The sequence below is a fragment of the Apus apus genome, chromosome 5 (assembly GCF_020740795.1).
Source record: "Apus apus isolate bApuApu2 chromosome 5, bApuApu2.pri.cur, whole genome shotgun sequence".
Classification (NCBI taxonomy): Eukaryota; Metazoa; Chordata; class Aves; order Apodiformes; family Apodidae; genus Apus; species Apus apus.
This window is the reverse complement of record NC_067286.1, coordinates 63,699,024-63,714,875: the sequence shown is the minus strand read 5'-3', so window position 1 is coordinate 63,714,875 and position 15,852 is coordinate 63,699,024. Positions and strand designations below refer to the sequence as shown.

At 50.7% G+C, this 15,852-nt stretch overlaps 1 protein-coding gene across 10 annotated transcripts in view; it reads right to left on the bottom strand.

Annotated features, from left to right (window-relative positions):
• The window catches only part of NIN (ninein), a 67,039-nt gene that overhangs the window by 28,095 nt on the left and 23,092 nt on the right, over window positions 1-15,852 (bottom strand). For all 10 annotated transcript variants that reach the window (XM_051621124.1, XM_051621123.1, XM_051621125.1 and 7 more), the window contains 11 exons: window positions 11,443-11,482; window positions 9,807-9,997; window positions 8,600-8,746; window positions 7,469-7,636; window positions 6,041-6,177; window positions 4,110-4,250; window positions 3,769-3,943; window positions 2,876-2,986; window positions 1,873-1,962; window positions 629-782; window positions 150-271 (listed from right to left, as the gene is read on the bottom strand). In XM_051621124.1, the coding sequence (XP_051477084.1) occupies window positions 150-271; window positions 629-782; window positions 1,873-1,962; window positions 2,876-2,986; window positions 3,769-3,943; window positions 4,110-4,250; window positions 6,041-6,177; window positions 7,469-7,636; window positions 8,600-8,746; window positions 9,807-9,997; window positions 11,443-11,482 (1,476 nt within the window). The remainder of the gene's footprint in view (window positions 1-149; window positions 272-628; window positions 783-1,872; window positions 1,963-2,875; window positions 2,987-3,768; window positions 3,944-4,109; window positions 4,251-6,040; window positions 6,178-7,468; window positions 7,637-8,599; window positions 8,747-9,806; window positions 9,998-11,442; window positions 11,483-15,852) is intronic.

Genomic DNA, 15,852 nt, shown 5'->3' with positions numbered 1-15,852 from the left:
CGTGCAGAAGGAGCAAGGAAGGCAGAGACTTAGCTTCACAGCAAGGTTATAATTTGACCAGGAATAAAACTTCGTTTTCCAAGACCATCCCACTTGTAGGAAGAGGCTGGGAAAGTTGTGAGGGTTCATTTGAAGTTACAAGAGCTTACTGTGTCTTCAAGCTCCTGCTTGAGGTGATGTAGATCCCTGTGGTGTTGCTCCTTCATTTGTTCAATAGCCATTTCTGCCTCTATGCTCATATTTAAGGGGTTGCAGTCTTCTGAACCAAGTCCTTTAAAAACAATTATATACATATTCTTGAAGCCCAAAGAGATACATTCTCAACAGACTTATTTCATCACTTCAAATGTGTTTGGGCAGCTACTGGCAGCTCCCAAATTCCCATCACATGCAGATAAGAAACTGCAAGCATTAATTTTAGCTTTGAACATAGTAAGTATTCCAATTAAATAGCAAAACAGAAGAAGAGTTTCAGTCTCATTGTGAAGGTTTGGGGAAGTTTTTATGTAATTGCCTCTGGAACGAGATGATCTTTAAGGTCCCTCCGAACTAACACCATTCTATGATTTTAAGATGTTATCACAAAGACCTACAGCCCAGAAGCTGGCCATGTGGAGATGTGCTTTACCTTGGTCAGGCTCAATGCCACTGTTGCCATGACTCTTCATATCCATGTCAAATTCTTCCGACAGGGAACTTCTCAGGGGAGGCCGGAGCACTTTGCCTTGGGCCCGGTACTCCTGCAGCTCCGAGTGCAGCTCATCTATCTGGTCCTGCAGCTCCTGAGAAGGGGGGGAAAGAAGCTTGAGTGAAACAACTGGGGCAGCTGAGCATCAACACAAGCCCACGATGAGACACCGAGGAGGGAATGACAGGAGGTTGAACTTGTCAATCATCCTGCCACAGTCATCCTCCTGTCAGCAGAACAACACCCTTCTCCAGGTCCCAACCTGCACAAGGAACAGATGTGTTTCTTACTAAACCAGCAGAAGCTTCTTCCAAGTGAGAGCCGGTATATTATCTTCCTCTAAAGTACATCGTGCCCCAGGTCCTTCCACTTTATTCCTTCTTCCTACAACCTTTTTTAAAGAGCAGCTTAGGAACATTTTCAAAGAGTTGAGAAATACCTCCCCAAACACCATCTACTTGAAAAATCTAATCAGAAGCAAAAAATCAAATGAGGGAAGAGATACTCTTATTACTACATTTACCATCTGGTACTTCTACCCACTTGCCAGCAGAATATCCCAAGTGTTTGTGCCAAATGCCACGTGCTCAGCTCAAGGAACAGCATTTATGGAGGAAAATGAATCCCTGAATGTGTGAACACATGATTCTGCAGATTCAAATGGTTCAGAAAGTGAACCTTGAGTGCTGATTCTTATCTGACAGTGCTAAAAATAAGTCAATTGCATATTCAAGCAACTCATTATCATAAAGTGTCAATTCAGCAAATTTTCCTAGAAAATCTTTGCTCTTAAACTGCAGCTTCCTAAGAGAGCTGTGGTGCTGTTCAGATGAGAGCCTCTTGCCAAGGTAGTTTGGTTCTGAATGAAAAGATGAGCTGAATGCTCCTAACCACTGAACTCACCAGAAAGTAGATATGTAAACAGCTACTTCCAGGCCCACCTTAAAGAAATATTTCAGCCATACAAGTTTTGTGGAGAAGACAAAGTTTCAGTTACACTTTGTGCAACTACTACTGCTTTGGAGACCATGAAAACTCGGACATAGGTTATTTCTGCTGTTAGTTCCTGTGACTCTGAACACAAATGAAGGCAAAATTTATTTCATAAATCAAAAACCAGTAAGGGTGTCCTTGGTGAAGAGGGGCAGACTGGTGCCAGGTCTCCAGCTCTGGGCTCCACTTACTCTGCACTGCTGCTCGTACTCGCTCCTCATCTGTGCCAGCCTCTCCTCCTGCAGGAAAAACTCCGCGCTGCTGGGATCCAGGTCACCAAACTGAAAAGGCATGGATGGGATCCAATTATTCTTCCACCTGCTCATCACAGCCTGGGTGCCATTCACAAGCAGTCCTGCAGCCTGCAACCTCTCCCATTCTGTATTTTAAATCCAGAAGCTCTGCTTCCCTCCTGGTAGGGGACAACGAGCAGCCTCCCTAACAAATACAGCTGCTCCTTCACCACAGCTCTCATGCTAACTTTGATTTCACACCACAGCTTTCTAGCTTAGCTTTTATCAGTTTGATAAATAATACCAACTTTAAAGAAGTCTGGAAAACAGATACTGGGTGAGAATCCCATTACAGGAGCCTTTGTCTATAGACACACACGCACAGAAATGCCCTTGGAGAAGCTGATATCCTGATGAGTTCATTGTAATACAACCAGGATCACCTCCATTTTCACCTCAGGTCAGCAGAGATGCCACATAACACCCAACACCTTGTGTATCATCTTCCCTAGGAAGAGCTGGCATGTTGGGTGTATCCAAAACTAGGTGCTGGAGAAAAAAATCCCTGCAGATGGCAGGATGATGGCTTCACTGTAAGGCTCCCTACTGTTGGGCTTCTTAGAGTTAGGTTAGGGGTGGTAGAGTTAGTTAGGTTAGGGTTGGACTCGATGATCTTCAGAGGTCCCTTCCAACCCCTAATATTCTGTGATTCTGTGACTGAATGATCTCAAAGGTCTTTTCTAACCAGACTAATTCTGTGATTCTGCTAATTACTATCAAGCTACAGCGAAGGTGGAGTATCTTTAATTTCCTTAACTGGAACTCAAGTCAGGCAGCACATGTCAAGGACACTGTGCCTGAGACCCCAGGAGCCTCTGGCTATTAGTTCAATTGGCAGCTCAAGTGTAGCAACTGGAAAGCAATTTAATTTGGGACTCAGACTGGGAAGAGGAGGATTTACCTTCTCAGCCAGGACGTTTTCCAAGTTCCTCTGCAGTTTGCTTGCCAGACTTTCATACTCAGACAGTTTTTCTCCCGTTTCCAATAGCTCACTCTCCAGGCGGCTGTTCTCCTGGACCAAACAAAAACCCCCAACAGCCTCAGCATTTGCAGCAGGAAAACATGAGCACGAGGCAATTCCCTGGAAAAGAGTCTTCTCCCATTTGTGTCAGAGCACAACACTGCTACCATCTTCAGCCAGTTGTGAATTCGTTACCCACGCACGTACAACCCCTCTTGCCACAGCAAAACAGCAACTTGTGAGACTGTTTGTAAGACAACAACATTCTTTTTGGCTCAATTTAAAAAAAATAACTAAATTATATATGTTTATGCAGCTGTCAGATTCAGGAAAAAAAGCTGTGAGTTAAGTGTTTTTTAAAAAAGGAAATATTGGAAAAGGATGTGAGTCTGTAGGGTGGATTATATTAGACAGCAGATAGTTTATCCAAAGCAATAACAGCTAACTTGCTTAAGAGGATTTTTTTATATATGTGTATTTTTAAAAAAAAAACCAACAGTATTTTAAGCTTCATCAAGACATTCTCTCCTGGCTGGACAGCCAAACAGCCAGCAGAGCAGACAGCCCCTCGGAGAGCTGTACCCACACACGCTCTGCACTTGATGGCAGCAGAGATTTGAACTGGAGCCTTATGAATCCAAGGAGAAGGAACATAACATGACCCGAAAAACAGTTCTCCCTGATATGTCTCTGTCTTGCTGCTGAGATCACTTTCAGCTGGGTCAACACACACTGCAACACACCCTCTCAACAAGGACTATGCTGCATTGCTCCCCACTCGGGAGCAACCTTGTCCTTGGGGGAACACACTGGCTGCTTTCTGTGCCTGTTACCTTCAGGGAAAGGGCCAGGCGGTCCCGGAGGAAGTTCTCATCAATTTTCAGCTTTTCCATCTCCTGCTCCAGCTCCAGCCTCTGTTTATTAGCCTGCTGCAGGATCTGCTCCCGCTCTCTCCGGAGCTCGTTCTTCAAAGCTGCAATTCGCTCCTTGTACTCCTCATCCAGCTTCCTGCAAAGGCACCAGGGATAGGAAGGAGCTCATGAGAAGCAGCAAGCAACAAATGCCAGGGGGGGCAAAGCTTCATGGTCATCAGCAGGCACGAAGCCGCTGCCTCGGGCACAGAGCTCCCACAGTGATGCAGGGAGGAGTGAAGGGGTGAGCCGGGACACCCTACCTGAGGTTGTACTCGTTCCGGCGCTCGATGGCCGCGTGGTGGTCGTCCACCTCAGAGGCCATCAGGGATTTCAGCTTCTCAGCTTTCTCCAAGTCTGACCTCAGCTTCTCTTTCTCTCTGGCCACTTGGTCCACCCTCTCCCTAGGGTGAACACAGCCAGCCTGGATTAGGTCACCCCCCCCCAGACCCTCAAAAGAAGGTAGAATCATGGAATGGTTTGGGTTGGGAGGCACCTTCAAGATTATCTAGATCCAACCCCCTGCCATGGGCAGGGACACCTCCCACCAGCCCAGGTTGCTCCAAGCCCCATCCAACCTGCCCTTGAAGGCCTCCAGGGAATGGGCATCCACAACCTCCCTAGGCAACCTGTTCTAACGTTCAGGTAGTGCAGGGAGAACAGCTTGGAAAGCTCTCCAACAGTCTTTTATCATCAGCTGCATTTAGGCACTGGTTTTGAACTTGCACACAGGGCTCTGGTCCTGTCTTGATACCCCATGGGTCCTGAGACCTCAACATGTGAACTCCTCAGCTGTGGTCTAGTCCCCCATATTGACACACTATGCCACTGTGCCAGGCCACTTTCTGCCCCATTTACTTGTTCTCATCATTTTATACCTTTACAACTTCATCTTTACACTACATCAAATCCGATTTTGATCACAAGTTTGTTAGATCTGCTACACTGAGCAGCTTTCTTGATGAGAACTTGATGACAAATCTGTCTGAGCGAACATCAAGTATTTAGACATGTAGATGCAAACCATGGGATGGCCCACATGAAATGGGCAGCTTGCAAACATGAGCGATAAACCATTAGGTAACAGGACACACATGGTCTTAAAGATCTGCAAGTCATCTATGGTGATGCATGGAGGTGGCTGCATGCACTGAGAAATCAACTGTTTCAAGATTTACAGCACAAACCAACCACCACCACCAACTGGAGCATGTGCACGTGGAAGGTGGCTGCAACAGACCACAGGAATGAACCAAAGCAGAACTGAGGGTGTGATGCTTAGAGCAGGGCTCTCCAAAGTGGAGTGGACAAAACGATCCATTGTTGTGTGGGAAGAACTACTGGAGCTTCAGCAGTACATGTATGTAATTTATAAATTAATAAATATGCACACAGGGAAATGTTTCCCACCTCCTGGACTCTCTCACTGGAGAAGCCTGCACAGCAAGTCCAGTGCAAAGCCAGACTGTGTTGACTTTCAAATGAAAAAAAAAAACCTGGGGGTGCATGGTGGCTTTGAACCTCACCCACACCCCAACACACTGCAAAGGCTACAGAAAGCTACTGCAGGAAATCAGGTGGGAGTGAAGGTCCCACTTATCAAATTAGAACTGGAAGAGGGGAGACTGAGATTATACATTAGGAGGACATTCTTCATTATGAGGGTGGTGAGACCCTGGCCCAGGTTGCCCAGGGAAGCTGTGGCTGCCCCATCCCTGGCAGTGTTGAAGGGCAGGTTGGATGGGGCTTGGAGCAACCTGGGCTGGTGGGAGGTGTCCCTGCCCATGCAGGGGGTTGGAATTAGATGATCTTGAAGGTCCCTCCCAACCCAAACCATTCTATGACCCTATGAAATTCCACCAGCCTCTCTCCAGTTTTGCATTCCCTGGCCATCAATGATCACTGATGACTGCAGTGACCATTTCCAGACTGCAGAGCAGGGCTGGGCACAGCTGTGGCTTTGATTTACTTTTTTTTTTAAGCATATTTTTTCTGTAACACTTGGGTTTGAGTGTTTTAACCAGAGCAAGTGAGAGATGAAAGCTTCTCACCAAGCTGACACAGAACCCGGCCTTGCAGCAAAACACTCAGAGAAGTGCTCTGAGCCCCATTAATCAGCTGCTACTTAAGCCCCAGCTTGCCAAAGGGAATGGGCAGAGAGGAAGCAGCAGAGCCAGTGATCCTGGTGACTTACAGCAAGTGTCTGATCTCTGTTTTGAAGCTGGCCAGGGCTGCCTGGTGGACTCCATTCTTGGTGATTAAAAGCTCGTTTTCGAGCGCCAGCGTCAGCTCTGTCAGGTTCACCTTCCCATCCAAGCTGAAATCCAAAGCCTGCAAAACAACACCTCGTCAGAGCAGAACTGACTCCCCTCCCCTGCAGGAGCCTGGAGACATTCCTACATGAAGTGACAGAATCAAATGAGGAGGCTCAGGAAAGACCTCTGCTTGCTGATTAAGCTGTCACAGATGCCTCTGGGGCAACAAACCAGCCATCTCTGCCACTTTCCTACCTTCAAGAGCTGCTGCCAGCTGTGGAGATGGGAAGTGTCCTGCAAGACCGATGGGAAATCAACCCCTCACCTGATTAAAAGTATTAACTCTCTAGAGGACCTAACTACACTGGTCTTTTTACATACTCAGTTGCTGCAAGGAAGTGGTTGAAGATGTTCATGTTAAACAAAACCAGCTCTGCCAATAGAGACAACACAGAAGAAGCCTTCCAGGAGCTAGCTGACAGCAAGGATCCCCCCCTCTTTTCAAGTGAAGTTCTCACCAGCAGCTGCTTCTAATTTCTTTCAACCCAACTCTCCAGGAGCACCAAGTGGGGTGCAGCAGGGCTAGTGGTGAGGCTGGAACTGCAGGTGCTGGAGAAATCACTCCAGTGACACCAGTAACAAAGCAAGTCACCAGAGGAAAGCAAGAAGTGGAAGAGAAGGTACAGGCACACCAGGCTGGTGAAAGCAGTACCAGGTTACCAAGCTGGCCAGCATGAGCCCAGGCTATGAGTGAGTTTTAAAGCCTGAGGAGTAGCAGTTTATTACAACCTAGATGTTCAATATCTGTGTGGACATGAAGAGAAACCTGCTGTCATCACTGCTGGGAACCCAGCAATGGTCTCAGGACAGACACGTGAAATTACCTTCCCCATCCACTGCTTCTAGTGAGACAGACAGGGAAAGGGTTTACCTCAGGTATCTGACTTGCAACCCTCATTACCCTTTCACTCCAGATGATAACACAGTAGTTACTGGGCAGGGTTTCACGTGCTGTCCCTCCACCCCAGCACAGCAACAATTCAGGTCATCCCAGCACTAAAAGGTCTGCAGGTGCAGCTCTTCAGTGAGGTAAAGGAATTCAATTGCTTTCTACAAATATAGGTGACCTCTCTGAGCTAAGCTGGAAGGCACAGAACATTTTTATCATTAACTTCTAGCTTGCTGGGATGCACCATCATGTCAGTAAAAAGGAAATGACTGGAAACTTTCCAGAACAGTTAGACTTGGAATTTTAAAAGGGAAAACAATAATCTAGCTACAGCCCAGCATCCAGGGGATGCTTAACACCCCTTAAGGACTCTCCACAGGGAAGGAAATAAAAGGGGTGAGGTGGAGCTGAGCGTTACCTTCAGGATCTCCTGGCTGTTCTCTATGCCCTCCTGGTGCCAGCAGTCGAGGATGTCCTCCACACAGCCACAGCCCATCCCATCATCCAGGCTGGAGAAGAGGCAGAAGCCGAGGGTGCTGGGCATGGCGGAGGGGGTGGCCGTGCGCCTCCCGCTCTCGTCGAAGGACTGTGGGGAGAGGGCAGAGGCTGTGGTGGGGCATGGGCAGAGCCAGGCAGCTGCCCATCCCACCATCAGAAAGGCTTGTAAGTATAATTTCCCAGACAGTCCTCTGGAGATTAAGGATTAAGGTCTGTTTTCTCCTCACTGCCAAGCAGACGCCCCGCAGGAACGCCGCTGCTGACCTCACAGCCCAGCAGCACGACCAGTGCTCTGGATTTGAACTAAATCCCAGGAAGAACAGTTTCAAAGCTGTCCCCAGTGCTCTAGAAGTGTCTTCCACTGTGGTTTTGTTTTCAAGTGTCACCTCCCCTAAAAAGGCTGCAGGGAGCATATCATAGAACCTCAGACTGGTTTGGGTTGGAAGGGACCCTCAAGATCACCTAGTTCCAACCCCCTGCATGGGCAGGGACACCTCCCACCAGACCAGGTTGCTCCAAGCCCCATCCAACCTGCCCTTCAACACTGCCAGGGATGGGGCAGCCACAGCTTCTCTGGGCAACCTGGGCCAGGGTCTCACCACCCTCACAGCAAAGAATTTCCTCCTCATGTCTCACCTAAATCTCCCCTATTCCAGTTTTATTCCATTCCCCCTTATCCTCTCCCCAGCTTTCCTGGAGCCCTTTCAGGCACTGGAAGGTGCTCTAAGGTCTCCCTGGAGCCTTCTCTTCTCCAGGCTGAACACCCCAGCTCTCCCAGCCTGTCTCCAGAGCAGAGCTGCTCCAGCCCTGGGCTCATCCTCGTGGCCTCCTCTGGACTTTCCCCAGGAGCCCCATGTCCTTCCTACACTGGGGGCTCCAGAATGGGACACAGCACTCCAGGTGCACAGGTACTTTTCCTATGGCCCTCAGCTTCCATGCAAAGATGGGTAGTAGAATGTGGAGGAAGAGGAGGAAACAGGCAAGGTGGAATTTGCCCAGGACTTCTCCCCCTCCTCCTGCTTTTACCTCAGGATCCACCCGGGTTCCTCACCTGCATGGAGAGGTGTCGTTTCAGCTGTCTGTACGGGGTAGATGCTGAGGGTGTCAGGGACTTTCCGTTTTTAAACAAGCCATAGAAGAAGTCCTCTACACTCATGGTGCCATCTTGCTCCAGATTACAGAGCACCTCTTCAATTACCTGCCAGCAGTAGGGGATAGAAATCACATCTGTTATTGCCAGAAACACCACGGTAACAATTTGGCACAGCAGAAAGTGTCCTATTCCCAAGGCTCTACAAGCACAAAGCAAAGCAAGAGAGTCACTTGGTGCTCTCCATCAGCCTCACCCCAGTACAGGAACCTTTGTAAAGAAAATGGCAAAGCCACAGACACTGTGAAAACCCTGCTTGGAAAAGCTTGTGAGCTCCTGCTCATCTGGGAGCCTCCAGCTCACGAGGCAGCACCAAGAACCCTTGTTTCCTGCTGCTCTCCAGACAGAGTGAGCTCAGGAATTCAGAGCAAGGTAACAAGACAGGTGCCAAAACTCCAGAGGCTTGTGAAGTGACCAGGCAAAAAAACAAAAAACAAAGGCACTGCAAGGTTATAATAAACCTGTTTTATGCTCCAGGGCAGGAGCAAGACCAACCTTATTAGGCCCAGAGTTGTTAAGGCCAGTCCCTCACTATTTTGTTGGTCTACCTTCTGTTTTTTTCCCCCCTTCATTTTCTGCCTTAATATTCTGAAAATACTTTGTTGCAAATGCTACACAGGGATACCTGCTCAGAAACATCCTTTATGAAGGAAACGATTACAAGCCTTGTCATTTGAAGATGCAAAACAATCTGATTTCTTATAAAATTAAATCCTAAATTGACAAGAGACTTTTTTTGCTAAAGAAATAATTTTCTTCCGGATGCTTCCTGAAGGACACAAACTGCCTGCAGGCCTTCTCAAAGTCAAATGCAACCACCTGCAAATATTTAACCCATATTTACTGTCTAGCCAGAAGATTTCTGGGATTAAGAAGACACACTTGGAATCTGGAATATGTTTTTCAATTCCACTTCCCTCTGTGGCTGCACGAGAAGACACGCACGCCACCATCTTGGCGAGGCTGGCAGCTGCCTCCTTCCAGAGCAGCCTCCCACCTTTGATGGTTTGACACCAAGCAAACTCACTGAAAACTGGAACTGAAAACTGCTTTCCAAGAAGCAACCTGTTAACCAGGTGCTTGTGGTCAACAGGACGTGGCCACTCACCTCCCCGGCTGCCATCCGGAGCCCATACTGCTCACAAATGGAGATCAGCTTCTTACGGTTGAGGTGGCCATCCCTGGTGATGCCAAGGTGCTCACAGACCTCCTGCAGTTTCTCCTCTATCCACTCTGGGGTGGGCAGTGATGCTCCAGGGGAGGCATTCAGGTCATCTGGGTTCCAGAAGCGCAGCTGTCCTGGAAACGGGGGAAACGGCTCCGGTTTCTGCCCATCCGCTGCACACCAGTGATCAACCAGAAGACCCAGGGGTTCTGCACATCACAGAGGACTCTCTGCTGCAGCAGGCACACCCTTCCTCCTTGCTCATCAGAACCCATGGGAGCATTTGCCTTACCTCATCCTGGAAAGAGCACCCTTGTGATTTTGGGGTAGGGCTACCAGCACAGCTACCAGACTCTACCAGAACCACAGCCAGGAGGATCTCCAGGGACATGGATGAGTCCAATGGCCAACACAGACTGGTGGACAGGGGAAGCTCAGCTTTGCAGCCTGAGCTGCTGACATGGATAGAGAAGGGACTCCTGGTCACTTATGGGATCAAGGGAAAGGACTGAGCAAGTTGCATACCCATATACACCTTGACCAGGTCAAGAACTTCAGTGGCTGCCTGTCTCCACAGATGTCACCCCCCAGGTGGAGCTGCCTGAAGCTCCCAAATCCCTTTTGAACATAAACTGTGGTGTATGTTTTGATGTAAGTACTTCCAAACAGCCCTTCAGGGGAAGAAAAAACCCAACAGCCTTCAGCTGAACACATTTCCTCTACCTCCAGCAAACGCCTGGAGTGCAGCCTCACCCAGCTGGAAACACTCACCAAACACAAAACAAGCTTGCTCAGCTGCAAGGCCACCTCCCTCTGGGGTTGGGAAAGCAAGATTTTGGAGCAAAAATTTGGCACAGTTGGGCGGGGTAGAGGATAGAGAGCAGCTGAAATCTGGAAGAGGTGGAGAAGCCGTGAAAAGCTGCATGGCTGAGTTACAAACACAGCTCTGAGTGCTGTGGGTTAGTGCCCAAGCCTGTCACCCGGGGGGTCACCCTGCTCTCCCTCACAGGACAGTTAGGAAACATCTAACGACTGGCCCGTGCTGACATCTAGTGCCAACCCTGCTCCACTACAGCCCCCGGGGCAGGAGAAGGAACCAGAATCACAGAATCACCAAGGCTGGAAAAGACCTCTGAGATCATCAAGTTCAGCCTATGACCCAAAACGACCACATCAGCCAGATCAATTACCCTCGATGTTTACCCATAGACCTATAACAGTAGACCCTGACCCTAGACCATTTAATCTAACCAGGACCAGCCCTGGCTGCTGCTCTGGGGGTGCTGGGGCCAGGGAGAGCAGGAGTGCTGGCAGAGCAGCCTCTGCACTGGGCAGGAGGGAGAAAAGAGGGCAGAGAGGGTAAGACATGAGACTGTGCCCTCCCAGGAGCCCCACTTTAGCTTCACTCCCAGCTTGAGGCTTCCTTGCCCCACGTGCACCTTCCCAAGCTCTGCACCACACCAGGCTGGGGCTGCTCAGTGCACCCATCTGGCCTGAGACCACCTCAAAGTGCTCCTCTGATTCATCTTCAAAGCTGAAAAGAGAAGAAGCCCACCCAAGTGCTGCTGCTTGCTCTTACCCTCAGCCTCATACTCCTCGCTGTCTTGTGTCTTCCAGTGCTGGGGAGAAAACAAAAGGTTCCTGAGTTATTACTGTTGCAAGACATCACCCGTATGAAAGAGACTCCACAATCAGCATCAAACAAGCTACAGGGCTCCAGCAACCCTGCCAGGCTTTCATCTCCTCACTCCCTGAGGGCTGGGCTGGCAATCCACAGTTCTTTGATGCTTCCTGCTTCTGGCAGCAAGGGCTGCAAGAGGATCAACCTCAGCTGCAGCTGAGGACCCTGAAAGCCCCGTGAATGACCCATGAGAGGTCCAGAGGAGGCAGATCAGAGTCTGGCAGGTTGATGGAGAAATTTGCCCTCCAAGTAAACCAGGCTCCTTGTCTCCCAGAACCTGAAGGGGCTGCAGGGAAGCTGGGCAGGGAATTTGTACAAGGGCATGGAGTGATGGGATGAGGGGGGATGGTTTTAAACTGGAAGAGGGGAGATTTAGGTTAGACATTGGGAAGAAATTCTTTGCTGTGAGGGTGGTGAGACCCTGGCCCAGGTTGCCCAGGGAAGCTGTGGCTGCCCCATCCCTGGCAATGTTGAAGGGCAGGTTGGATGGGGCTTGGAGCAGCCTGGGCTGGTGGGAGGTGTCCCTGCCCATGGCAGGAGGTGGGACTGAATGATCTTTAGGGTCCCTTCCAACCCAAACAAGTCTGGGATTCTACAGTTCTGAGATGTATCAATGGTTGAGATTATGAGGATGCAGGAAGATCAGGAGCTGCATCCAGGCACCATCTGAGCTGGCATTATCCTTTCCTTCCAGCATCCCCTTTTCCCATTGCAGAACAGCCACCTGCAGCCAGCCTGCAAGCCAGGACACAAGCACAGCACCCCGAGTCTCAAGCACCCCCATCACAGGCAGCCCTTGGCAGAAACCTGGGGGGCACAACACCACCTCAGAGCCCTGCTCCCCTCCACAGGCAATCCAGGCCAGCCACAGAGCCTGGGCATCCTGGGAACACCCATCCCTGATGGGCAAACCCATGACTGTGGAGGGGACATCTGCTTCCAGAGCACGTGTGGTCTGGGAAACGGAGCTTCTGCCACTTTCTGCTTTCCCTCTGGACACAGGGCACCCGTCTGCCTGCAGAGCTGGGGGGTCAGCAGCCCATGCTGGGCCAAGCCCACTCCAAAACACCTCCACCAACGGTAGTCCTGGGTCAGGAGACAGAGCTGTGCTGCCAATGAGCTCTCCACTGAGCTAGAGAAAAAAAAAACAAACCCAAACACACACTCTTTGCAGGTCTTAAGCCATCCCACTTCCTCTCTGGCAACACCACATCAGCTCAGCAGCACCTGGGGTAGAAGTTGTTTCAAATGATTTCCCCATGTTGTACAAGTTGTCTTCTCTCTGCCAGCCTTGTACCAGCCAAGGGTATCTACTCAGACACAATGCTCAGGGATATTAACTTCTGGTTTAGCAGCAGCAGATGTTACTTCTCCACTGCTACAAGCGGGTAGTTCTGCACACACGTGACTGACAGATTTGGAAGTCAAAGTCACCCAGGACATAAAGAGGCTCTAAATCATCATATAAAAGTTCAATACCTCTCATTCGGATTACAGCTAAAAGCCATTAATCTACAACGTTACCATGGAAACTGGATTAGGTCAATGGACTTTTTTTAGCTCTGTTGGTTGCTCCCGTTTCAGCTGCTGGACCAGGCAAGGACCATTTGCTTCTGCTGCAGCTTGTTGTTCCCCTCTGCTTTTGGGGACAATGACAGGGCTGGAATCAGGGAGAGCCCCAGATGGAGAGGGGGGCTCAGCCTCTGCTTTCCCAGGCAGAAATCAGCCTGGTGGAGGCATCAAAGGCAGGGCTGGAGCCTGGGGATGTTCTGGACAAGAATATATAACACTACACTAGAAAGCTGGGGATTTTGGCCCAAACAAGCACTCTCCTGCCAGAACCACCTTCAAGGTGTGCCAGTTTTCTGGTTAGCCTGATAAACCATCAGGACCAGCACACAAAAAGCAGGAGCTGAGGCAACAGGTACTGCCAAATTACCACCTGCAAAGGCAGAAAACAACCCACGTTCCCAAAAATGCACGAGCTGACACCAGCCCAGCCCTGCAGCCTCTCATCCTTCTGGTCCACCAAGGTGGATCTGGGAGGTGATGCTCAGAGGGGAGCATCCACTGCTGTGCCCAAATCCCTTTGCATAAGCAACACAGATATATTTTTATATAGAACCAGATCGAAACCATTTACTACCAGACTCTCAATTATCTCAAAACCAAGAGCCCCAAACCTGAGCACACAGCACACAGTAACTCACTCAGGAATCAAAGACTGGTTGGAGTTGGAAAGGACCTTAAAGATCACCTAGTTCCAACACCCCTGCATGGGCAGGGACACCTCCCACCAGCCCAGGCTGCTCCAAGCCCCATCCAACCTGCCCTTCAACACTGCCAGGGATGGGGCAGCCACAGCTTCCCTGGGCAGCCTGGGCCAGGGTCTCACCACCCTCATGATCTCAAACTCTCAGGTGGATACAAACCACCTGAAGAAGCTGAACATAGCAGGGGGTACAAGGCTGGTAACCCCCTGCCCCAACCCCGGGGAGCTGGTGTGACCTCCCTCCCCGTGCCAGGACCCCGTGCGCTGGGCTCGGGGGTCCCTTTTGTGCGGCGAGGGCTGGGGGTCGGGAGGACAAGGGGAGGGATGGCACCTCCCGACGTCGGGCAGGGCATTGTTCCCGGTGGTGCTACAGCTGGAGGCGGGTCCCCCAGCCGGGCGGGCGCGGGGGTCCCAGGAATGCAGCCCCATTCTTCGGGCAGGCCGGGCTGAGGAGCAGATGGTCGCGGCTTTCAATGCTCGGTGGCCTCCAGCTCGGGGCCCGGGGAAGCATCTGCAGCCTGTGCCGTTTGCTGGCCCCAGCCTCTCCCCATGACAAGGCAGCAACCTCTCCTCCCCCCCCCCCCCACCATCTGCTTCGGCAAGACAGACCTTTGTTCTCCCCCAGAATATATTGCTAATTAAAACGAGGCTCAGGAGCGCCGGCCGAGCCCGCTCTGCTCCGCACGTGGTGAGGTGAGCACCCCTTCCAGGGGCTGATGGGCCCCCCCTCCCCAGGGGACCCTGCCCAGAGGGTCAGCTCCCCGAGTCTGAGCAGCCAGAGACCCCCAAAACGTGGCACATCTCCACAGCCTGCTTTGCAAATTGTCTTCAACCACAATGCGCCAGAGTCACACCAGAAACACCCTTGTTTTGGGAAATGAGCCCTACCCCAGGCTGTTACCTGCAGGTAGTGGCTTTACAGAGTCACAGAGGTGTTCTGATTGGAAAAGACCTTTAAAAGATCACCAAGTCCAACCATTCCCCCAGCCCTGCCAAGGCCACCACTGCCCCATGTCCCTCAGCACCACATCTACAGGGCTTGGAAACCCCTCCAGGGATGGGGACTCCCCCCCTGCCCTGGGCAGCCTGGGCCAGGGCCTGACAGCCCTTTGGGGAAGAAATTGTTCCCAAGATCCAATCAACTTGCACTTTGAGAGCTTCACATTTGTACATCAAGGACCTGAAGAAGAAGAGTTTCAGCTTGATGCTTCCAGGTTTTGCTCTGAGAGGACCCACTCTATGCAGAGGCAAATGCATGGATGTCTGGGAAGCTTCATCAGGGACAGAGCTGGGACATGACCCTGGTTTCACAGGTAGGAGGGACCTTTACTGGAGCAGAGCCAGCAGCTGGGGAAGTGGAGATGACAGTTTTCCTACACTGAGGTTTGGAAGTCCATGTGGCCTTAAGACTGGCCACATCTGGCTTTGTACCCAGGGCTGTGTGAGAAGCCCCAAGCCAAGGGGTGCTACCACCAGCTTGGGGTTGGCACCTCAAGGCCACCAAACCTGCTCCCTACCACCACACCATCAGGTGTGATGCAGGATGAAAAGGAAGTGATAACAAGGTCACAGCACTTCCCAGGCACACTTGGCCAGCTCTCAGCTGCCATGGACTTGAAAGCCCAACAAGACCCATCATGTGTACCAAGAGTCTAAGACTAACAAGTTCAGGTGTCAGCCAGTGCCAGAGATACACATCTTCAACCACCACAAGCTTTCACGTTACATTCCTAGTTGCTTTCATGGCTGCAGCTCCTTTAGCACCACACCCATAAAGCTGCCAGAGCCACTTGGTTCTCATCACCCATTAGCTTCGTAGCATCATGGGGACAAACTCAGAGGGGTCAGAGGGAACCTCAGGATCCCTCCACCACCCTCTGCTCATAGCAGCTTCAGTCCAGACCTGGCTGCTCATGACTTTGCCCAGTGGCACCAGGGAAGCCAGCAGGGATGGAGGTGGCACAGCCTCTCTGGGCAGCTGATGCCATGAACAGACCAGCCTTCCAGTCTCTTCTCTTGTGTTTACAGAGACAAGA